The 23,570-nt window shown below is 40.0% G+C and overlaps 1 protein-coding gene across 1 annotated transcript in view; it reads right to left on the bottom strand.

Moving 5' to 3' along the window:
• Positions 1 to 2,755: 2,755 nt before the first annotated feature.
• Positions 2,756 to 23,570, bottom strand: part of mybpc3 (myosin binding protein C3) — a 37,520-nt gene continuing 16,705 nt past the window's right edge. The window contains exons 10-30 of the mRNA XM_030082127.1: positions 23,340 to 23,472; positions 23,108 to 23,110; positions 22,654 to 22,778; positions 22,438 to 22,543; positions 21,291 to 21,457; positions 19,284 to 19,449; positions 19,066 to 19,172; positions 18,905 to 18,934; positions 18,659 to 18,798; positions 16,481 to 16,640; positions 15,609 to 15,713; positions 15,277 to 15,465; positions 11,002 to 11,136; positions 9,683 to 9,850; positions 8,947 to 9,035; positions 7,881 to 8,076; positions 7,544 to 7,683; positions 5,444 to 5,603; positions 5,139 to 5,275; positions 3,755 to 3,941; positions 2,756 to 2,804 (exon numbers count right to left, since the gene is read on the bottom strand). Of these exons, the coding sequence (XP_029937987.1) occupies positions 2,776 to 2,804; positions 3,755 to 3,941; positions 5,139 to 5,275; positions 5,444 to 5,603; positions 7,544 to 7,683; positions 7,881 to 8,076; positions 8,947 to 9,035; positions 9,683 to 9,850; positions 11,002 to 11,136; positions 15,277 to 15,465; positions 15,609 to 15,713; positions 16,481 to 16,640; positions 18,659 to 18,798; positions 18,905 to 18,934; positions 19,066 to 19,172; positions 19,284 to 19,449; positions 21,291 to 21,457; positions 22,438 to 22,543; positions 22,654 to 22,778; positions 23,108 to 23,110; positions 23,340 to 23,472 (2,672 nt within the window). The 3' untranslated portion in view covers positions 2,756 to 2,775. The remainder of the gene's footprint in view (positions 2,805 to 3,754; positions 3,942 to 5,138; positions 5,276 to 5,443; positions 5,604 to 7,543; positions 7,684 to 7,880; positions 8,077 to 8,946; positions 9,036 to 9,682; positions 9,851 to 11,001; positions 11,137 to 15,276; positions 15,466 to 15,608; positions 15,714 to 16,480; positions 16,641 to 18,658; positions 18,799 to 18,904; positions 18,935 to 19,065; positions 19,173 to 19,283; positions 19,450 to 21,290; positions 21,458 to 22,437; positions 22,544 to 22,653; positions 22,779 to 23,107; positions 23,111 to 23,339; positions 23,473 to 23,570) is intronic.

Below are 23,570 nucleotides of genomic sequence, written 5' to 3'. Positions count from 1 at the left end.
TGCAGCTTTAAGTTTTTTAAAGCCGCTCAGAGTTATAAGGTGCAGGATCGACTGCTTCTTGGGACATGATGTCAAACAATAATTTGATTGTGTATTTGTCAAGGACAATACAAATAGACATTGTCGCATATTAAAGACATGGAACAAACGTATTCCATGTGGGCTTTCTAGCCTGATCTAATTTGTGTCGCTGCCCTTAATTAGGCTTTCAAATGTGGCTCTCTGAGGAATGCTGTAGGAAGTCTGTTCACTTCCTCAGCAAATAAAAACATTATCCTCCCTCTGTTTGTCACGATCCCCATTGGACGCTGCAGTAAAATCAGTGTTTATGGGCAGCACTGAAGAGGATTTCAATGAAATATTAACACTATGAAGATGCATCGCTCTTTTTGTTGCATATTCCAAACTGAACCATGAAATAGTGCATTCTCAAATCCATTTACTAGCAGTAAAGATGAAATATGTTTGGTTTTACATAAAATAATTCCCCTGACTATTTCATAAGCTAAAAATAATTCCTGAAACATGCTGTTCAACACTAGTGATTCACAGAATGTATTCTTTATTGAAACTTTGGCAGAGCCTGTAATTTCAGGGTTACTTTAAGCAATTTTTCCACCCAGAGCCTTTATATACCGTATCATTTCTCACTCCAAGGTCTTGAATGTCCAATGAATAAGTTTCAAAAACTGTAGTCATTTCTACTAGAATGGAGCTGGTTGGCAACTTTGACCAAAGGGAAAAAAAATGACACAGGTACTGATTATTTTTTAGCTAAACTGCCTGGTATGAGACATATTGAACATATAAACCAAGGTCTGGATAATGTTGCATGAAGAGAGAGAATTTGAAATGGACATTTTCATATCCTTTTCGCAGGTGTTTTTTGAAGTTCCCCTTCAGCTCTATTCTAAAAGAAACTGCTGCAGTTGAAATCTTGGGTTCCACGAGCCCTGAGACCAGACTCTGTGGTTATCTTTGGTGTTACAAGACGTGTCTACTAAAGTGTACCATGCTGCTCCACAGAGAATTCTCCCTAAATGTCAAAAAGTTTATTTGAATACACAGCATGTAGCACATTGAAACCAGACTACTGAAGTGTTACAGGCATCTTCTTGGTTCAGTGAAATTCAAAGTTGTTGTTTTTTTGGTAACACTTTACATTAAGAGTACAACAATTTAACTTAATGCCATAATAGTTAATTAACTGTTACTTAATAATTGTTATGGCATTTACTAATGTTAATAATAGCTACAATAACCCCTAAATAACATAAATTAATACCTTAGCAACTTACTTAATGTTTATTACCTGTTACTTAATGTTTATTACGGCATTAACTAACGTTCATTGTTGTACTCTTATTGTAAAGTGTTACCGTTTTTTTTTTTTTTCTTTCTTTCTTTTTTCTTTTTTTGGTATAGACCTGTATTCGGTATGGAGCAGCACAGGACCGATAGCCAAAATGTTGCCATTAGATGTTGTCAGATGACCAATATGAACATTTACCAAAGGGTCCTGTATCACAGTTATTGAGGCATGTGATTAACTTTTTTTAATTGAACCTTCAAGACAACTTCGGCTGAGTAAGATACAAAATATGTCGTTTTTGGGTGAAGTATTGAATGAAAGCACTTTGAAATAGTTTTCTATTCAAGTGACAAGCTATTTGACAGATTGGGGTTTGATGTCTTAGTATCTCACAGTAGAGCCCTGGTCCCTCTCTTGTGAAGCCACCACTCCTGGCTTCCCTCCGTTACCCTCTTTTGAATGGCACTATAAGTTATCACTGTATGTTATAGTGACCTTGAGACATAATTTGACATACTAGGCTGATTGGATGTGTTGCAGCTGTAAAAGCGACTTGACCAGAGCAGGAAATATCCATTTTCAAGTCATCAGAGACACACTGCTGAATGATAACAGTATTATTAGACTGTTTCTCTGTGATCGCTCCCGCGAGACTGAAGGTGACTGTGTGCTCCACTTCCCTGACGAATGGCATCCGTGGCAAGAGGACACGCTGTCTATTCCAGACCTTCACCCACATCCCTGGGCTGTGCACGTTGGGCACATGCCTGACACCTTTGGCTTTGGCCAGGCTTTGTTACCATAATACTTGTTCATGCCGATGACTTCTGAGTTTCAGTGGCGTGCTTTTTGCATTATTGGTATGTTGTTTGTGCTTTGTTTACCCCAGAGCAATCATGTGGCTAAGGTTCAAGGAAGAAGGGCCACTGGAGTGCTGCCCTCCACCTGGTGCTTTAAATCACCTCAAACTTCCACAGCTGAGTGTGAATTAATAGTAATAAGGAAAAAGACATTATGTCTGAATGCAGTCACTCACAGTATTAAGCATATATGCACTTTTTTATTTATTTTTATTCAGCACTCAAAAGCAGAGTATTATCCAGTCATTTGTAGTCATTTTCAATTTCCTAGCCATTTAAATGAGTGAGGAATAGGATGACAAACTGTAAATTAATTTCATAAATGATACTTTCCTCATCTAAAACAAATTATCCAAATCAAGCATGAGCCTCAGACAGCTGAATAACCCACTACTTATGAATACATAAACATACAACAGAGCGGCAATGAGGACTAATTCAAGATGATTTCACAAGAGGGAAGTGGTGCTCAAATAAAAAGGCCAGTGGCACTAGGTCTAATGGAAGCTGAAGAATTTTCTTGTTGCCGACACACCGCCGACACACGCCGGGGTCCCTGAGGATGCCCGCTGAGGACGGATCCTTCTCAGCATCTTTGACCTTTTACTTCTTCTCCTCTTTAATGATTTGAGCTGCAAGTCAGGAACACAATGGTGTAATACAGTGGTGCCAGTGCTGATATTAGTAACTTCATATCACCCTCAGCAATGTCTCACATCATCAGATACTTACCTTGATGCACAAAATGCACTGATGCATTGAAATGACAAAAGATCAAATTTCTCACCCTTTCCATGTAGTAAAGTTACTTTAACATGTCAAATTAAATGAATGAGCCACATAAAAGCTTGCCCAAGAATGTATCTTCATTCATTCATTGAAATTAAAAGGGTTAATATAACAGCAGTTAATGTGTAGGCAGGGGTGATTTGACAAATCCAGCAGAAACATTTATCACAGTGGCTGGGTGGGTGTTACCTTGACCACTCTGAGGAAACATGTTTGCACAGGTGATGGGAATGGGTTGAAGCATGACAGGACACAGTGTTGTGATGGGTGAGGGTTGCAGAGTGGAAGAGACACCTGTTAGAGTTGATGGATCATGGAATTAACTTTCACTGAAAACCTCTAAAATGTATTGTGTTGGGCGAAAAAAAAAAAAATCACCAATGTTCAGATTAATCTTCTGACCATAAGACATTCTCTTACATGCTTGTTTGTACTCGGCATGAAGATAACTGCTTGTTGGAGTAGTTAGGGTCTCTAAAGGAACTAGGCTAAATTTATCAGAGGTATATATTTGAGGAGATCTTTCAATCCTACAAGAGGGTTTTTTTTCCATCATATATTGAATGCTGTATGTTTCTTCTCAAATGTTAAAGTACTGACTGGGGGAACATTCCTAGATCCATTAATATTCCTTGATAAGTGATGGACACTTTTGATGGCGGCTTTCCTTTTACAGCAAGACTTGAGTTCCTGTTAATTTTAGAAGAGGGGAATTGCTCTGACATGGTAGCATCAGCGGGCCATGCAGCCAAGGAAGCATGCAATTCTCCGCTCGTCCTGGCGCTATACTTACGGCGAACCTCCAGTTTGCACTCCACGATGTCTTCCCCACTGGCGTTGACGGCTTTGCACATGTACACTCCTCCGTCAAAGGGACAGGGCTTACGAATCTCCAGGGTCAGGACTCCTTGCTTACTGAACATGCGGTACTTGGCTTCATTTGAGATGTCCATCTTGTTTTTGTACCACGTCACTTTAGGCTAACAGGGTAGGATATTGTGTTATAAGGTACATTTTTTTTTAATACAAACTGCAATAATTATGCCACAATTTTGCCATTGATCACAATCCAAATGGGGGTAATCATTGTTTTGATCTTGTGGATGTTGTTTCACTGATGATGGTGATTGTTATTTACCACTAGCACTCGGAGAGACGGTGTGAGAGGCTGCCACTTTAACAATATGTGTTTTTTTTCTTCTTTGGTCCATTGTTATTACCATTATTGCTGATTGATTTAACACATCATTTGTACAATTATTATAAAGTCTATTAATAGTATCAGGCAAATTTTCCCTACTTCTATAGCATCTTCTTTGGGGAGGAGGGGATATGGGGGGCACAGATTGGCATGTTCAGCATTCATGAAAGCCCCCAGATGGACATTGGTTCTGAGTCACTAGGAGGTTCATTGCCAGAGCTCTGGGCCCATTGCACCTTCTATTATGGGAGTGAGAGTGAATGGGAGTGGTATGTGAAACTGTCAAGTGTTGATCTTTGGTCGATACTCAGGGACCTGTTTAGGAAAATGTTTCAGGCCAGACTGAATCTATTGAAACAGCTTTTTTTGGTTACTTTCTTACTGGACCATGCATCCATGGTAATTTTTTCCCTCTATTTTCATAAGCATACTTTGGGTATCTAGCCTTATTTTTCCTGACTTGAAGCTATCGCAGTTGCTACCACTGGAAAAGGTTTAATTGGTAGGTGCGTTTAAAGTCAGAAAACAGTAAACTACTGACCAAAATGAAGTTGGGGGGCAGCCACTATCTTGGAGAAATCACAGACTATTCCTTTATGCTCAGGTTTTCTTTTTGACTCTGTAATAGAGGTGTTCATTTAATTCTATGTTTGACATTGAACTCATAGTTCGTGCTGCTGTTGTACCAGACCGCATTTTATTGAGTGGTGTTTCTACTATTCTGTCCCCCTCATGTATATAAACAGGGAGGACAGAAAATTAGAAACATCTCTCAATATAATGGAGTCCACTGCAAGACTTCTCCACAATGTCAACAAAAAGTGAACACTATAAACTTTCTTAAAAGGTAAAAAGTTCTCATTTGGACCCCCTCAGTGTCTGTACCATGGTTACACCAAGTGTTTGTCCTGTTTTTGTTTCTCTAAAAAACATCTTTTGCAAAGCAGAGTAATTTCCATTCAAATGTCCCACTCACCTTTGGTATGCCCCTGACTGAGCAGCTGAGGGTGGCATTGTATCCTGCTATGATTGACCGGTTCACCAAAGGGTGTGTGAACTTGGGGGCCTCTGAGAAGTCGTGCTCCTTGTAGCTGGGTGGCTTGTATGCCATACCTGAGGACAGACAAGGCTAATTTTGGTTTTGCTGCAGCACACATCCTTCAGACTGAATTGTCTTTATTTGGTATGAGGACAGGATCTTGCATGTGATTTCTCTTTGAAAGGAAAATAATCAATAATGAGTGTGTTGTGCTCAGTAATGTATGTGCAGTCACAGCCCACCTGTTTTCTGGATGAATGCGCTGTCTTTTGTGTTGCAGGGGTCCTGGCTCAGGCCCACCAGGTTGGTGGCAAAGACACGGAAGAAGTACTCATTCCCCATAATGAGATCAGACACCACGCAGTTGGTCCTCCTGTACAGCTCATAGACCGTGAACCACTCCTGCTCAAGAAGCACATCATGTCAGGGCTTTCACAGCTTCACTTTTTCAGCCTGTTTTTTTTTTTCTTTTTTTTCAGTTCTTCCAATACTCTGTATATTGTATCAGTCTTATATGCATATGTTCACATTGGATCCATTTCAACAACATGCAGTGGAGCTCATTGGCTTTCATGCAATTCTTCCCAGCTGATGAAAAGTAAGAAAGTTTCATACTAATAAAGGCTGAAGACATAAAATACAACACATAATGTTACACTGAACAACTAAAATGACATTAATTTGAATGTGGAAAAAGTATTTATTGAACTCTAAATAATCTGAAAGGCGTTTAAAGCAATTTAAGGATTATCTATAGCTAAGAGTATTATTTATAGGTGTTCAGTTTATCAGACACCCATTTATTAATGTCTGTGCTATTATATGCAAAAATGAAATGCTGAATCAGTGTCACAAGAGTTTATAAGATCCACATAACTTGACACAATCTGGATTGAGCTCAGACACTTTTGATCAAGATATCGCACAGATTTGATTTCAAAATCCATTCTTGATCTTGTCTCAGTGGAACAGCTGACATTACGTAATGGATTCAAGATTTTAAAAACAAATCTTTCAGGGTTAGTAAAGGCACAAGGTTTAAATACATTCTGGCTAAGGAAAGAACATGACAGGTTAAGAATGGTGCCAAAAACAGTGGAACAGCCCCAGCACTTTTATATTTAGAAGTACATCTGTGTTATGCTGTAGATATATTATCACTGGTAACATGATAATCTGACATCCCCAAGCCTGCTATATAATGTGGTGCAAGAGAAGTTAATTGAGTCTAATAATGACTACAGTGAAACATGAATAGCATGCCATCATCCATGCAGAGCAGAACAACAATGTCCCTGCGTCGCTGTACAGAGGGGCTTTATCAGGTCATGGCTACAAAGCTAAGATTAGGGCATTCCTGGCCGCCGTGGTCCCTGGCAGCTCGGGGCTGGTGGATGGTGAGCTTTTGCAAACAGGCCCATAATGCAGCGCTCCTGGCCCACAGAGGAGACCCTGTGCCCGGCACTGGCTGATTACACTGTGTGTCACAAGGGAGGCCAAAATATCCCTCTGTGTCCGTGTAGCATTCCTCCACTCACATAGTGTACATACATTACTTGGCTTAGCAGTGGTTCAGTTGTTAGCCCCACAGGCCCACTCACACTGAGCCAGAGCAAAGTGAGCGGTAAGGAGAGGGAGACCACGGCCTCTCCCTGGGACAAACAAGGCATGTCATTTAAGAATAAATAAATGTTATAAAGGTGATTTTCCGCTGGTTAGTTCAGGGCTGCATTCGTTCAAATGAGACCTCACAGGGGCCGGATTATGTTTTTGCGAAAGAAACATCAACATGACTTGAGTCAACACCTGGATATTTTCGGCTACTTTCTGTCTTATTATCATTATTAATATTATCGATTATTAGCCTGCTAACAACAAAGCACATGCCAGCATATGAAAATAACACTTAATGTAGAATTACATAAAGCAGAGGAAAGAAATACTGCTCTTCCAGGCAGCAGCTAGCCGATTTGTAGTGTTAGTTCTAATTAATTTATCATAATTTATCATTAATCATCCATTTACCAGTTTATCATTCAAACCTCTTACTTTGCTTATTACGCATAGCTGATAATAATTGGATTTAAAAAAAAAAAAAAAAAAAAAAAAAACTGATTTAAAGATATGTTGGGGCAGATGTGACGTGCTAGTGGGGCAGATGTGACGTGCTAGTGGGCCAGATTTGGCCTGCAGGCCGTATGTCTGACCTCCCTGTGTTCACTGATTTGAGACCCTGTGTCTCTGTCATGTTCATATGGTGCCTGGCTCAAATTCCTTTGCCTGTTTCATACTTCTTTTGAATATTCTGCAAAGACATTTGTTGTGTGTTGTTGCAGGCTCACCATGGTCTTCTTGTCGGCTTTCTGAATGGTGTAACCTGTGATCTCACAGTTGCCGCTGTCCTTGGGGGGCTTCCACTCCAGTGCCACATTGAAGCCCCAGATGTCCATGATCTTCAGGGCCTCAGGGGGCCCAGGGAGATCTACAGAGGAGAAAACAACAACAAAAAAAATAATCATAAAATCACAACAATTTTGCAGTTAACAGAACATGCATTATGCTATTGCATGTAAGTAATTTGTAGATTGAATCCTGATTGATTGCTACTGAGCTGTCCTTTCTCTGAGGTGATTCATCCCAAAGCGCAGCTCTCCAAGCCTCACCTTGTGCAGTCCTTACCAACAATCTGGATTGTCACGCTGGCTGTGTCCGCCACGTTCTCTATCTGCACATGGAGCTCATACTTCCCAGAGTGTTTTCTGTCGGACTTGCGGATGAACAGGATGGTGTCTGTGTCGCTGTTCCTCACGCTGACCATGGTGGGGTTCAGAGGCTCCCCGTCTTTAGTCCAGGTGACCTGCGGTCTGGGTTTACCCTGCATCAGGGGGAAATAGATAACTGCTAAAAACATCAGCACGCATAATGCTTCTTTATATTTTGGAAATCATTGGTAATTCATATACTTAAAAAAGTATTTAAGTGCTTAACCTGTATAATAAAAAGTAACTGTTAACCGATAACTACAACATACACATGATTAATTTATTTTATTAACATGTCACTCACCACTTACTATATTACTTACTGTTTTCAATAATTACATTATTTACTAATTTAGTAATAGTCAGTAAACCACTGGTTCTAACCTTTTCAAAGTTGGAAAACCTCAAATGTATTTGTGGCCCACATCTACTTACAAGAAACACAAAAGTACATGTTTATGCATAACAAACGGTTTACCACACTGGTGGATGCATTGCTAAAGTTTTCAAGTTTTTTAATGCCATTTTTTTTTTAATTGCTAGAACATTTTCATTAAAACCCGTATGTTACTGTGTCAATGATTTGGTGACCCACTTCAAATACCCAGACATTGCAAAACGCTGTAGTATACAATATAGGAAATCTGGGTTATTTTATTGCTACAATAATGCTAACATGTGATATAAATAAAGTGAAATATTTTTAAAATATTTATTCCCCCAATAATTTGTTCCAACAGTATTCTCGGTAACATTTTAGTGACCGGAACAGAGGCTGATTGGGACATGAGCAGCAGACTCTCAGCTGTCGCTGTGATGTAAACATGCACCTACGTATTTCACCATATTTCACCAGTAACACCAGCATCTGAAAGCTGCACACTGATGTAGTAAAGTGCTTAGATTGCAGTAATTGAGATAGCTTTTGGACTAATGTGTTATCTGGTATTATGTTATTACTCATTTCTCTCAGCATATTGTACCTGGAATGGTATCACAAGGTTGATAGTCTCTCCGACTTTCTTGATCAGAGTCTGACGGAGGTTTCTGGGAACCCAAATTTTAGGACGCTCTGTATAAAAACAGAAAAACGGAAAGACTGGCATTAATAATAACAGTAACTAACATTATTTTATTGTAATAACAAATGCAATGCCATTACAGCTAAGTGTTTTCTAGGGAGTTTTTTCTTGCTCACTATGATGAATAAGTCAACAGGTTTCATCCTGTTTTGAACTTGTGGGCATGTAAAGCCCTTTGAGTAATACAGGGCTTTAAATAAACTTGGACTTACAATACAGTTGGGGAAAGCTTAGATCAGCAAATCAAGGAATAAATTCAGTCATTCAGTCATAAACTCAATAAGTAGCAGGGAGAAGGTTTTGTCTATATGAGACTATCTATTAGTTATCATGTTGCTTCATTGGGCCCTCATGGACTCTCTTCATCAGGCACTTAGTGATACTTCAAAACACTGTGTGTGTGTGTGTGTGTGTGTGTGTGTGTGTGTGTGTGTGTGTGTGTGTGTGTGTGTGTGTGAACATTAACACTTCATTTGGCAGGACATTTTTTCCTCTCAGGTTCATTCATTTGAGTGAAACTTAAAAGATTAATACTGAATAGAGCCACATTTCTGAGATTAGAAAGAAAGAAAGAAAGAAAGAAACAAACAAACAAACAAACAAAGAGAAAAGAGGACATAAATCTGCAAAAGCTCACGCATAATCTCCCTGATGGTGATGGCCTGTGGCAAGGTGGCGGGGGCGCTTGGCCCCGCCATGTTGTAGGCCCGCACACGGAACTGCAGCTTGTCTCCAGTGGTGAGGTCTTTGATGATCACAGACGTCCTCTCTGTCAAACCCTCAAAGGCGGGAATCCATTCATCCGCTGTGGCCAGAACAAATTAAAAATAATTAAAAGTTCTGACAAAATTATGCTTATGTTTGTCAGCTATTTAACATCTTATACAATTGATAGATTTTGTGGTTTGCATGATCAATAATGTCTGCTGCTCATCTTGACCTGGAGTCTCTTTAAAAAAAAGAGTTTTTTTAATCTCAGTGGGATTATTCTGGGAAAAACTGACTAATAAAACAAACCATGCGAAACAGTAAGAAACTGATGACTTCATGATGACCAGTGTATTCAGACTGGAACTGGATGCAAAGCTGTTTCCTGTGAGGACATTTACATGTTGCTGACCCATGGGGAAGTTAATATAACCATATAATCACTGCCAATTCCCACACTTCCCTCCTGAGGCGAACACAAAGTGGATAATTGTCCCCTATAAAACACTGATAGAAAGGAGCTCCAGGCTAAGAGGTTAGGCTTTTGCAACATAAACATCTTGATCTGGTGTTGCAAAAAACTCAGCTATGCTTTTGACATTGTAATGACATGCAACCAAGTATTAATAATATTTGAACAGGGTTACAACAATGTGATCTTGCCGTGTAATGTGAAGTGGAAGTTTGCTCATCCCAAACGTGGGCATCTGAACTTGACAAGTTGAAAGCCATCCATTCTTTTGCACATTTTATTCACCTTGTCATGACTCTTTGCCGACAACTGGCAACTACTAACTTACAGATATAATTTCAAATTTGCTGATCACTGTCAAAGCTCAGTTGTATCTAGCTGGTGTGTGGCTTTTAGTTGTAGCTTCCAAATCTTGCCTGAACTCAACACATCTATTGTTGAAACTGTTGAACACATATATTTATAATCCAAACTTTGAGGAATCCTTGGCTGGATCTTTCAAGGCATTTCAAAACATTTTGCTATTTTACAACATTAAATTTTGCTGATCTGAAATCAGGGGCTGGCTACGTAACAATATGTTGTTGTTAAGAATCCATCATTGAACCTAAAATGGTTTGATCTGTATGAAATTAAAAAAATATATAAATTCAGGGAACTCAGTTACTAGTGTGCACTGTTGAATTGTTTGTCTTAGTTTCAGCATATTAATAATAATTGTCTCTACATAAAACATGGGGGAGGGGATCATGCAGTGGAGCGGTGCCAGCACTTACAGCCTTCCTTGCAGTATTCAACTCCATATCCGTCAAGTTCAGAGGAGCCCAGCCTCTCAGGGGCCCTCCACTTCAGAGAGATGGAGGTGTCACTGATGTCATCGACACACAGTCCAATGGGCTCGCTTGTTGGGGCTGAGAAAGATGGGCGAGGGGGATAAACGGGCAGTGTTAATCAACTAGAGCCTGTAATAGGCATGAATGCAGAAGGAATAGATAAAAATTAAAGGAAAGTGGGGTTTCGTTCTCAGAAAGGACAGAATTACTGAGCAGTCTGCCAGCTGAGTAACTTGAAAAGCAGATTTCCTTTCTGTTTCTTGTTTTGTTTTGTTTTGTGGTCATACATTTTAATGTGACTTGTCATTAGTAGCCACAGTGGTTAAATAGTATTGCCACAACATGCATGTGACGAATGAGTTACCTCCTTTACAGGAGCCACACGTTATTTGAGAACTTCAGTGTTGCTCCTGTCTGCAAAAAGACGTGACGACTGAGGCAAGAAATTTAGAACTGGATTTATTTGCACTGTTGCAGCTACTGGACCGCCTTGTGTGAGCACGTACCAGTTCTTGATATTAAGGCCACCCTTTAGTTGTTGTTGTTGTTGTTGTTTTAATGACCACCCTTTACTAAACATGACCAGTCAAAGACAGGTTTACATCCGTGATGTCAACCACTGGCCTCTTTGTTTCCGCTTTTTATTTTAATTCTGAAATGTAATTAAGGTCAAATGTATTGTTTCAAAGAATGCTTATAGTGTCTATGTCCCCACAATCTAAAACCTGCAGTGATTACTATAAATTTAATATAGTTTAATATATTTTATTTAATAATAATTTTTTTTCTCTTTAATTTGGTGATCTCATGTTTAGGAAATGCTTTTTTTCTGAGTTAGCAGGTGGAAACCAGCCCGAGAGGTCTGTCTCTCTGTCTGTAAAGTGGAACTTGTCCAAGAGATTTTAATCACATTGAAATCCACCAGTCAGTGATAGTGAGGTTTGACTCTGCTGGAAATGGTGCGCTATCCAAAATGAACAAACTGATGGAAAATGAAGACAATCACAGCGCCTGACACTGTCTAAAATCCCCATATAAATGACTACAGATGTAAGTAGACAATATTTATAAAGTATTCATTGTATGGCTTGTATGTCATCAATTAGTTAAAGTACTAGAATGTTATTCATTTGAACTCTTTCATACTATTTCAACTATTTACAGCTATACAAGCCTGCTAGCTTGTAAACCCCCCCTGTGTTAATTGACTATAGATGTGAGCTTGCATGCTTTGAAAGTGGTGGATCATATTACTCATTACCACTGATGTCAGAATTCATGTTTATAGAATCATGATTAGCTGTGTAGCGTTAACGCCTTACAACATTAACACCGTACATTTTTGTCCATGTCTTCCAGTGACCGACAAAGAGCTTTCTGACCTTTCTGGATTTCTCAACGGGGTGAGGACCACGTGACAGGGGTATTGATCAGTAACATGGAAGGGACATGTAGCAGTGGTATGTGGACAGCCGAAAAAGGGGTCATCCAGTTTAAAAGTGGCAGAAAAATGTGTTAACAGCATTTTGCAAAAAGCACAAAAGAAATTTCATCACAATGTGCTGACAAGGACAATATGGCTTTAGATAGTCTTTAGATAATATATCAAATATTTTATCTAATCCAGTCAACATAGAATTAGAATGGCCCGGCCACCACTAGACGCACCTGGTCTTGTTACTTTGGATTTCCCTTTTGCTCCTTGTTAAACCAAAGGTCTTGCTCTTACATAGCAGCATTGCACAAGTGAAGTATTTTACAAATGATGAGAGAGATCCCTTTCTCATCAGCGTGGTAGTGCGCTCACCTTTATTTCAACATGTAGGCCTATGTTTTTTTTCACCAACTGTGTTTCTATGTGCTTAAAAGCTCCAACAACTTATTGAGAGGGCAGCATATCCCCACTAGCCGCCTGAAAAGAAGCCAATGCTGAGAAGCTGAAAGGTCTTGAATTTCAGTCATGGCCTTGTCCCCACTAAAGGCCGTGACTCTATGTCACGGGTTAAGCATACAAACGGTGTGAACCGAATTTTCATATGTGTAGTCACAGCAGGAGGAAATGTCTGAGCAGCTCAGGGTAGCTTTCAGATTCTCTTTTATCGCAACAGAGGGACATTTTCTCATGTCATTGGGTAAACCATGTTCTAACCCCATGAGCACCATGTCAGCAAAGCAACAATCTTGACATTCATTTCAAAGGACTGACCACATGCAACCTCCATGTCAAACCATGCCTAACCATTTCAAACATATACATCACTGCCTTATGACAATAGTATAAATGAAAACACAGCCAATCTTTCCACCCTTTGGTGTCGTTGCATAAGCCAAATTCAGTCATTCTAACGTTTTTAAAGCCATGCCTATCCTATATCCTAGCTCTTAAGAAGAATAAAGCCTACTGCCAACAGGTTCCGGCTCTGGCTCAGGTTCAGGAGCAGAAACAGGAGCAGGCTCCCCAGGGATCTCCTCTGCCGGGGGTGCAGCTCCCTCCTCTGCAGGGGGACCATTTTCTGCCGGAGGGACACCCTCTGCTGGTGGCGTCCCACTCTCAGCTGGGGCCCCCTCTTCCCCAGTAGGGGCTGCCTCCACAGGGGCTACTGGTTCACAGCTGGCCTCTGGTGGCACCACTTCTTCTGCAGGAGGCGGGGGTGCCACTGTGTCAGGCTCCTTAGCTTCCTCCTCAGCTGGTGCCACGACTGGAGCATCCACGGGTGTCTCTTCCGCCGCTGGCTTCTTCTCAGCGGTCTTTGGGAGCTTAGGCTTTGTCATTGTTCCTTCTTATTTCAGTGTATTGCAGCCCTGATACTGATTCAGTGTTGGTGGTTGCACTTATCTGCCTTTTCTGCCAAATGCCTTCCTCTACCCTATGCTTGCATTCTCTGCCACACACTATCTCTTGCTTTTTATTGTTTTCCGTTGTATTCGCAGCGAAGGTTTTCCCTGAGCAGTCTCCACAGTAGCAGCAAGTCCCTTTGTGTTAAGCAGCTGGTCCCAGTAGAGCTGCACACTTACAGGCCATTATTTATAGAGAAGGATGCCATGGATAGTTTCCTAATCAGCTGTCTTAAAAGCAATGGGCCATCTGGACACAAGGATGTTCACAGTGACACCCGAGTGGAGGATGAGAGAAAGTAAGGAAAGTCAAAGTGGAAGAATGAGAGATAATGTAAAACAGAATCTGTGTCCACAGTCATAAATTCTGTCATACATAAATCATTTTATTTGGCCACATAACCATTTTTGTCTCTCCTCCTGCCTCTGTGCAGCTCCAACATGCCGAGCATCAAATGTCAGAATGTCCACATGTTGTTGCATAGCTACAGGTGCCTACAACTGCATAGCATACCTTACTTGGCTATGAGATATGTACAGTAAACAAACAAATCTCAGAGAAAGATTAGTTAAAGATTAGATTAAAGTCAAAGTACGCCCAAAATATCAATTGAAAATTTCTATAACATACAGAAACAGTGCAGATATCGTCATCTTAGATGTTTCCTTAAACATTTTTAAATTCTAATTAATTAGGTGTTTTAGTACCCAAAAGTTCCTGTTGTAGACTATCCATTATTTTTTACTAGTGGCGCGAGTTGACCAGTATGCTATATGGCATATGCTTCACTACAGTGCTATAAATAGTTAGAGTCTCTTTAACAGACACGTTATTTGTCCCTCTGTGACACAATAATCAGTTGATGAAATATTTGTCATCGTGCAGTATTTTTCCCATTAGCTATCCCAGGGTGATCGTGCATGTGACAGTCATTAACACTTAAAATAATTAACAATAGCTGACTCATCCCCACTCACCACTCTCATGACTCACTGACTTCTGAGCATAGTCAGTCATGTGCAGCCTATATTTCTGAGGGAAAACCTGCGGCCAGTACAAATAGTACCGTCCAAATGAGTACAAATGAGCACAGAAAAAGCAAGACCCCATTCTGGCACAACCACAAGTCAACCATACCGGCCCCCCATGCAATTCTAGAGTCGCCAAATAGGGCTGACCTGATGCCAGAGTGATCAAATGTCAGAGCGTCAATCACATAAAATCATCAATCAATGCACAATGACAATCTCTATTTCTGAAAGCTGATTTCAACAATGAACCAGTCATTTATTTTGAATGTCCGCTTGAGAAATGGTCGACAGAGGCTGAATACAGCAACTGGGGTTTGAGGCAGTAGTGAAAACCCAATGAGAAGCACTCACCAACTGGCACAAAAGGTTGCGAGGCAGGACTGTGACGAGACATGCCGATGGAGTTGACAGCATAGACTCGCATCTCATATGCCACCCCCTCGATCATCCGCCTGGCTTCATAGGTCGTGTTAGGGTAAGGGTCAAAGTTCAGCCTCATCCACCTGAAGCTCTTCTTCTTCTTCCTCTCCAGCACATAGCCTGAAAATTCAAAGAAAGACACTTCATGTTTGTTGGATTGAGTTTTGCTGCAAGATGATTACCTTGGCTTGGAAGAACTGTAAAAAAGGACACTGAAGCAATTACCTAGTATTAGTAGTAGTAGTATTTTTTTTTTTTTTTACCAATAACTGGCTGTCCACCATCAAACAGAGGGGGATCCCACTGGACCACACAGGAATCTTCTCCGACACTGATGATCCTGGGAGCCTGCGGAGGATCTGGAACATCTGGGGGAAAACGTTTTTTGATATGATCAGATAATATATTACTGATATCACTGTTTACCTTACTCCTCACAAGTCAAAACTTTAACTGCAGGATTATGTTTTCCTTCATGGGGATAAATTCTGCTAACACTGGGCTTTTCAAACTTTCTCAAATCCACATTTGAGAGCAAAACTATGGAAGTTTCAAACAAAAAATGGTTTATTTCAAGTAAAATAAATCTGTGATTAAAATAAAAAAGTTTTGTTTGCAAATCCAAGTTTTGCTGAAAGATGTAAAACACATCTCTATTGGCCAGTCTCAGCAGGAGGGACAGCTTGGCAACATCCACATCTTCCAGGTCCCGCCCACAAGATTCAGCTCAACAGAAAGCAAAACATTTGGATTTGAAAACAAAACTTTCGAATTTGAAAAAAAAAAAAAAAAAAAAAACTTTGGATGTGCAAACAAAACCTTTATATTTGCAATCAAATCTTTTCGACTTGCAAACAAAACTAGATTCTTGAACAAAAATTGCGTTTTAATCACAAATGTATGTTACTTACAGTAAAATATTTTTTGATTTCTGTGTCAATAGTGTGCTCTGAATCTGTTTTTTATTGCAAACCTATTCTGTTTGATTGCTCAATAAAAAAAAAAAAAAAAAAACACACTCCATAGATGTGGATTTTTTTTAAATTTTATTTTATTTGTGTGTATGCTGTAATTGGAAATGTTGAGCATAATTTCCATTCCCCATCTTGTGATGAGTGACAGAGCGCCATCTTACCAACAACCTTCACATTGATGTCGGCAGTATCTTCTCCAGCAGGATTGCGAACCACAACAGAATAGATTCCCTCATCCTGTCTCTCAGCCCCCTCAATGGTGAAGATACAGTGGCCTTTGGTACTCTCCACGTGGACCCTGCCGTCGCCCTCTGTGACCATCTAGAGCAGCAGAACAGGTGGTGAGATGCAGTGCCACCACGGTACCAACATTTTAGATTGTGCCTCAGTAGATTATCTACAGTCTAAACTATTTACAGTTTCCTCTCTCTGTAAACAGATTGGTGTTGTTCCTCATGCTGTAGTTTTAGTATCTGGTGCAGTAGATCATCTACTGAGACACTTATAAATCATCATTTTTACTGTGCATAATCACATCATGCTCACTGTGTCATTTGTATTTCCACAGAAAACGAACATTCCTCTTTCCATCGCAAACTTTTCAGGAGTAACTGAACAGATTGTGCTTTTCAAAGCCAACCATGACATGTACATTTGAACTCCAGATGTCACCATGCAGATGTAGAGCCAGTGCTGGACAGTGTCATAAATTACTTCCAGTTCCATGACTTGGCCAGAACTATTCTGACTGCTTATAGTTTGAAAAGTAATCTACCAATAAAATGATTTCACACAGCTTCTCCACGGCGTAGCAATACCCTTCAAAGAGAAATGCTCACAATGTACAACATGTCAAAAACAAAATATCTACACTAGTCTATTTGGCCATAAGACATACTGTTTCAACTGTAGAAGAGGAGGCAGTCAGCTAAATGTGGCTTTTAGTTTTTCAAAGGAAGGTGTCTTAAATCTGAGAATCTTATGTGTCCGTATGAATAATTAATCACATATTTATAATGTTGCTTTGACTGTTATATTTGATTATGTAATCCAGGAATTTTAATCCAGACATATACAGTCTCTGCACACAACTATGACCTGTGGCACATACTTACTGTCCAGCTCTGAGTTTCCTTTGAGATGCGACTGACGGAAGATTCAGAACATGCTCTTACCTCATGGGCATGGACGGATATGGCATGCATCATCTACCTTGCACTTTGTGTTGTGTGACATTGCAAAGACGGGTGGCAGTAAAGACACAGTCAAAGGAAAACACACAACATGTGTACAGTAACAGCCACTGTAGAAGTTGCCTTTCGTGCATCTGTCATCATCCATCTGCTGCAGCATTGTGAAACAGCACGTTGATTTATCTCAGTCAAGCAGGTGCAAGATAAATTCTTTTTTTTTTTTTTTTTTTTTTTTTTTTTTTTTTGGTATGCAGTATGTGACAAAGCGCTGGTGAACTTCAGTAATTTCCAAAAATGTCACAGGAATAGATGGATGTAAAACACAAGTTGAAAGGAATAAAAGACCATGCCTGAAAAAACGGGAACAGAGAAGAATGAAGACAGGCAGTTGCATCCGTGTACAAGGTGGAGTTGGTGAATTTGAGAATACAGATGCTACAGACAGGCACCATTAAAAAAAAAAAAAGAAAATGGACATACTAAAAAGAGACATGCACAAGACCATGAGATAGGCTTAGGTCTCCACTCACTTCCCCATCTTTCAGAGTCCAAGAGGGTGCTGGCTCTCCTTTCTCCTCTCCCTCCGCCTTTACAGAACTAGCCTACATTTGAGCAAAGCAAAGCGGTAAAAGAGGAAGAGAGCAAAGAGGGAATGTGTCTTCCCCTTCTCCTCAACTCAGAGACCAGTGCTTACCGGCACTTGAGGGCAATTAAAATGTTAGTGGCAACCTACCTGTTCAGATGGGTGACAAGAGCCAGAATACTCTCACCACTGAAAAGACCTAAGTATCTCAGCCGGCTTTATTAGCAGGGAGAAATACCACAATGTGTTATTATAACATCAGCAACTCTCAACACCTATTTTCCTGGTTATTTTCAGGTTGAATCAAAATAGTTACATTTGTTAAGGATGTATTCTACACAGGTTGTATTATTTTGCACTTGCCTTATATATTTTACAAAGATGTAAATGGTGTCAGAACACTTTATGTATTAGAAATTGTATCTTTTGATTATAAAACAACCAATGTTTGTGTTTTCTCTGCAGGCCTTACCTATCCAACTCTCGACAGATAGCAGATGATAAGCATTAGGCTTGAAGCTGATAATGACAGTTGATAACTTGAGGCTTATCATCTGTTTTACCTTCTCTCCTTTGGTCCAGACCACTGTGGGGGCCGGGTCTCCAGTGATAGGGACATCCAGACGCAGTTTGTTGCCAGCCACCACCACAATAGTGGAGTCAGCGGTGCGACCCATACAGTCCAGATGGATCTTAGGAGGATCTTCAGACATGGCACAAGTAGATAAAATTAACAACACACTTGCATTTCAGCTGATCTAATCAGTTAAGTTTGTGCAATAAAGGAGAGAAAATTTAGAGTTGCATACCTTGGCGTGGCACAAAATCAATCTTCACCTCTTGGAAAAGAAAAGAAAGGAGGAGGAAGTTGACAGTGAGAGATTAAGTTGAATTAAAAAATGACTTGCAGGATTATGAATGATGTTAATTGTGTAATGCACAGCAGTTTATGTTAATGCATCAATATTACCCATGAAATTGAGTTTGGCAGAGAGGTTGAAAGCATAGCCGTCTGGTACAAAAGTGTAGTCTCCCTCATCCTCAGGCTTTACATCGTCGATGGTCAGCTTGTGGATCCTTAAAAAAGTCCAAAATGTCCAAATATTCACTCAGTTGTGTTTTGACCTGTGCACAACACATTAAATGTACAAAAGTACCCGGAAGACACATGCACACTGCCACCCTCACCTGCCAATATGCGTGATTTGGGTTCTGGCATCAGGCTTCACTTCAACTCCGTTCTTGAACCAGGTGCCTTTCACATTCTCATCTGACACCTCACACTTGAAGACCGCCTGATCTTTTGCCTTTACTGTGAGGTCGGCAATGCTCTGGTAGACCTCAAGTTCCTTCTCTGCATTGTCAGAAAACAAAGATTTGAATTACAGATCACAGATATTATGATTCCCCATATTGCATGATGGAGGCCCTGTACATATATTACACAGGAGGTGGTTTGAGACGATGAGAAAAGATGTAACTATTATGTGTGATGACAATTGGCAATAATATGTTAGAGTGAGAAGTGTTCATTATCTTGGCTGCAGTCTTTTTTGTGTTGTATCTAAGCAACAGATACAAGGGCAATGGCTAATTGAGTTTATGGCAGAAAATAAAGCGGGAGGATATTAACACCAGATGTGGGAGCCTGAGACTATTAAATCACGAGAAATAATGTGCATAGGAGTTAATAAAGTTAATGCAAAGAAACCAATATCAGGACTAGGTAACTGACACCACACTCCTAATAAAGGTAACAGGATTTTCATAAGCTTGCTCCCAGGGTGGCTAAATGAGCTAGGAATGGCATTATAATGGGAGTTCTGCATGGGCTGAGGTGTTGATCCGTGCTACACGTTGGCAGCTGGTAATTCTTGGCAGGCTCAGTGTTTGATTAGCATACCAGATAAACTTAACTGGACAGAGATCAGGGACAAGGATCAGGTTTATATTGATGATCTACATACAACAACCCCAGGGACACACACATGAACTTACACAAGCATACACAGCATATGAATATATATATGCAAACACACCAGCAAGTATATATATATTCAACCATAGAAATGGATGAATGAAAACGTGAGAAGACAAGAACCTCAAACTATAATCAAAGTCGGATGGTTGTCGTATGATGATCAAAAGTGGGTTTTGTGTACCATCATGAGTACTTCTGCTCGGTAAGCTAATGATGCTGAGATGACATGGTTACTTGGTAGTCACAAAGGGGGTGAAACTGATGGCTGATAGTTTCTTAGATGATTTATATTTTTCCTACGTCCATGTGGGGATGAGTTTGAATCGTCCCCATCCATCATTCCTAAATGATTACCTGTGGATTGAAATTGAAACTCCTAAGCATTATGAATTCAGTAAATGTCCTGTAGTTGTGGAACTGGTCACACCACACAAGACTAATCCAAAAAAAAAAAAAAAAAATATTGTCTATAAATGTTCAGAAATATGACTAATATCTGCTAATCAAACTTACAAAATCCTGATGGGTCGAGTGCAGGTCTGTCATCAGTATCACCAGGCTGTTGTGCCATGGTACTAGAGGGAACTCTACCATCTATCAATAAAACATACTTTTAGACCACAAGTTACCCTCAATTTATTAAAAAAAAAAAAAAAAAAAAAAAAAACAGAAACTGCTACCTCAGAAACAAAAATCAACCTATTTTTCCCTATCATGGCACCTACGCCTGAGTTTGTATTGTGATTTTTAGTGGCAAATGCGTCATCAAAAGCAGTATCAAAAGGTACCATTTAACAACGGCAGCATCAGTTTTCTAATATGTTGTACTTAAAGGTTTGATTCATAATGTAGTATGTATGAAATTAAAATACATATCCACTGTAGCATGAAAAGTAAATCCACAGCACAAAACAATAGAGAAGGGGAGACAAAGAGCAGAGAAGCAGGCCGCTCGTGCAGACCTGTGCCCTTCAGGCAAAATGCGGTCCGTGTCTTCTAACTTTAGCTGGCATGTGGACTTCTGCCTGTGCGGTAACCTTGGCAGAATGATGCCGGTGATGGCAAAAGCCACCATATCCCAAGGGTAGGCAGCATGCCAAGAGTGACAAGGCCACACGACTACTGATGGGGTGTGTGAATGTATAGCTGGAATGTTTAACTTCTTGACCGACAGCAATGCTTCACACCATGAGCAAAATATGGCCGAGACTTACCCTGCACCATGAGCTCAGCCACAGACTCGCCGCCATTTGTTTTAATCTTGTAGTTGCCACAGTCTTCTTTTGTGGCCTCATTAATTATCAATACATGTTTGCAGCCATCCTTCTTGAAGCGATACTTGAAGGATTCATCTCTTGCCAGCTCCACTCCATCTTTCTCCCTGCACAGATATTAATACAACAATATATAGCAAACAATTCCTGTAGCTCAGATCAGTGCTGACTGATATTTGTAAATAAATAGACTGTAGTGGAAATTATAAAAGACTGAAAAATATCTTAGATTAAAGCTGCTGAATAGATATAGACCATACAAATGCACTAAAGATTTCCCAAAATGTACTGTGTATTAATTTATTAGAGTCTGAATTGGAGCAGTCATCTAGTACTCTCTGCAGTGTTGTTTCATCATTGTTTGGTATTTCTGTGGCAGTCGCAGCTAAAAAAAAAATTTCCTCACAATTTAGCATGTCCTCATAACGATCTTTGGCCTCTATTCCTAGAAAATTATTTTGGACATGGATATATATTCGCAGTGACTTATCAAAATGCCAATGTGACCTTTTCACTTGGGTGATAATTTAGTGCTAGCAGTGATACAACATGTTCCAGTGTGTGACAGAGACTGCGCTCAATGGGCTGGCATCTGTTAGTCAGCGAGGCCGTAAGGGCTTCCATGACAAACTCAAATGCCATCTACTGGGTTACTGAACAATGCGCACTATCTAACACTAACTGAAAAAAATGATTCATACTGCTGGAGTGTATGAATTTCACCTTAGTTTGGGAATTTAAACCGTAACAGATTTGATATCAGTGACAGTTAACCTGACAGCACCAAACAGCACAAAACTACTTCATATATAATAATGATAAAAAGAGATTATTTTTAAGGGTTTAATCAATGGCTTGAGAGGGACTTAAAGCAACATTAAGGATTTACATTAAATAATACAAAGTATGGCCTTATATTTAAGCACTCTTTTGAGAGAGCAAATGGATTGTGGTAGAATACAGAGTAGTTTCATTTGTTGCAGGTTTTGGCCCCAAAGCTTGATTTCTAAGGCAAATATGGCCAAGCAGCATGATTTGTGAGTGTCTGATTACTAGGAGGGACTGCATTTAAAGTAGAATGTCTAACCATTTCACATGGGCTCCTTCCTCGGACACCTCACACTCAAACTCCACTCGCTCACCCTTCATGACCATTTGATCCTCTAGGTTCTTCAGGATCTGGACAGGAGGTTCTAGAGACAAAAAGATGGCAAAATATGAGACTGGATATGCACTGTGGTTCTCACAACTGCCTTCCTAACCTTTTTTTCTGTGTGGCTGATTTTGCATGAATTATAAATACCTTTAACAAAGAGTTCAGTAGTGCACTTCTCATCTCCCACTACACAGCTGTATGCTGCATCATCTGCCAAGGAGCAGTGATTGATGGTGAGGTAGCGCATGTTTCCAACGCTCTCAAAGATGTACCTTGACAGAGGACAGGAGGCATGTCATCAAATGTAAACTTCTCTAAAAACGGGTAAAGCTCTCTTGTAGTATTTGTGGCAATAATTTTGATATTGGACATGAAACATGCTGTTTTTTTTTTTTTGTTTTTTGTTTTTTTTTTCAGTCTGCTTTGTTCTTTGGGTTTGGACAGGGGACAACATGAAAATGGCAAACTGACAGAAAATGTATTGGACATGGTTCATAGGTGGCTATGAGCTCTGAAACCATACCAGCCACATGAAGTTATTATAAGATCCTGTTGTAATGTTATTTGCATTCCTTATTTTTCCCCTCATTAGAGCACTTACTTGCTAGTAATGCAATGAAATGACAAGGAAGTGAGTCCATCCACATATTGAAAGGAGAGGTAGGATGATTGGAGGGGTAAAAGGGGAAAGTGGAGACAGAGAGAGAGGTGAAAAGATGGTATTAACACGTTCAAATGTCATCATAGTATTTGTTCAGTGTTCCTTATTGCACAACTAGGTTTGTTTTAAGGAAATGAGATGAACGGAAGCCAACTCTTCTCCACAGTCCAACCTTCCAGTCGGCTGAATTTCCTGTCCGTTCTTCAGCCATTTCACCTCAGCATCTGGATTGGCCACCTCAATAGCCAGTTTAATTTTATGCCCCTTCTCCACTTGGTAGGCAGGATCCAGCTTTTTGAGGAAAGCTAATATGTACAATAATCAGATATATCGTAATCAGTTGATACAGTATCATACCTACATTTTGTAGTAGTATTATTATTGCTGTAGTACTTCAGAATCA

This window comes from Myripristis murdjan, chromosome 3, assembly GCF_902150065.1.
Source record: "Myripristis murdjan chromosome 3, fMyrMur1.1, whole genome shotgun sequence".
NCBI classification, from domain to species: Eukaryota; Metazoa; Chordata; class Actinopteri; order Holocentriformes; family Holocentridae; genus Myripristis; species Myripristis murdjan.
The sequence above is the reverse complement of the archived record's forward strand: the minus strand, read 5'-3'. Positions and strand labels throughout refer to the sequence as shown.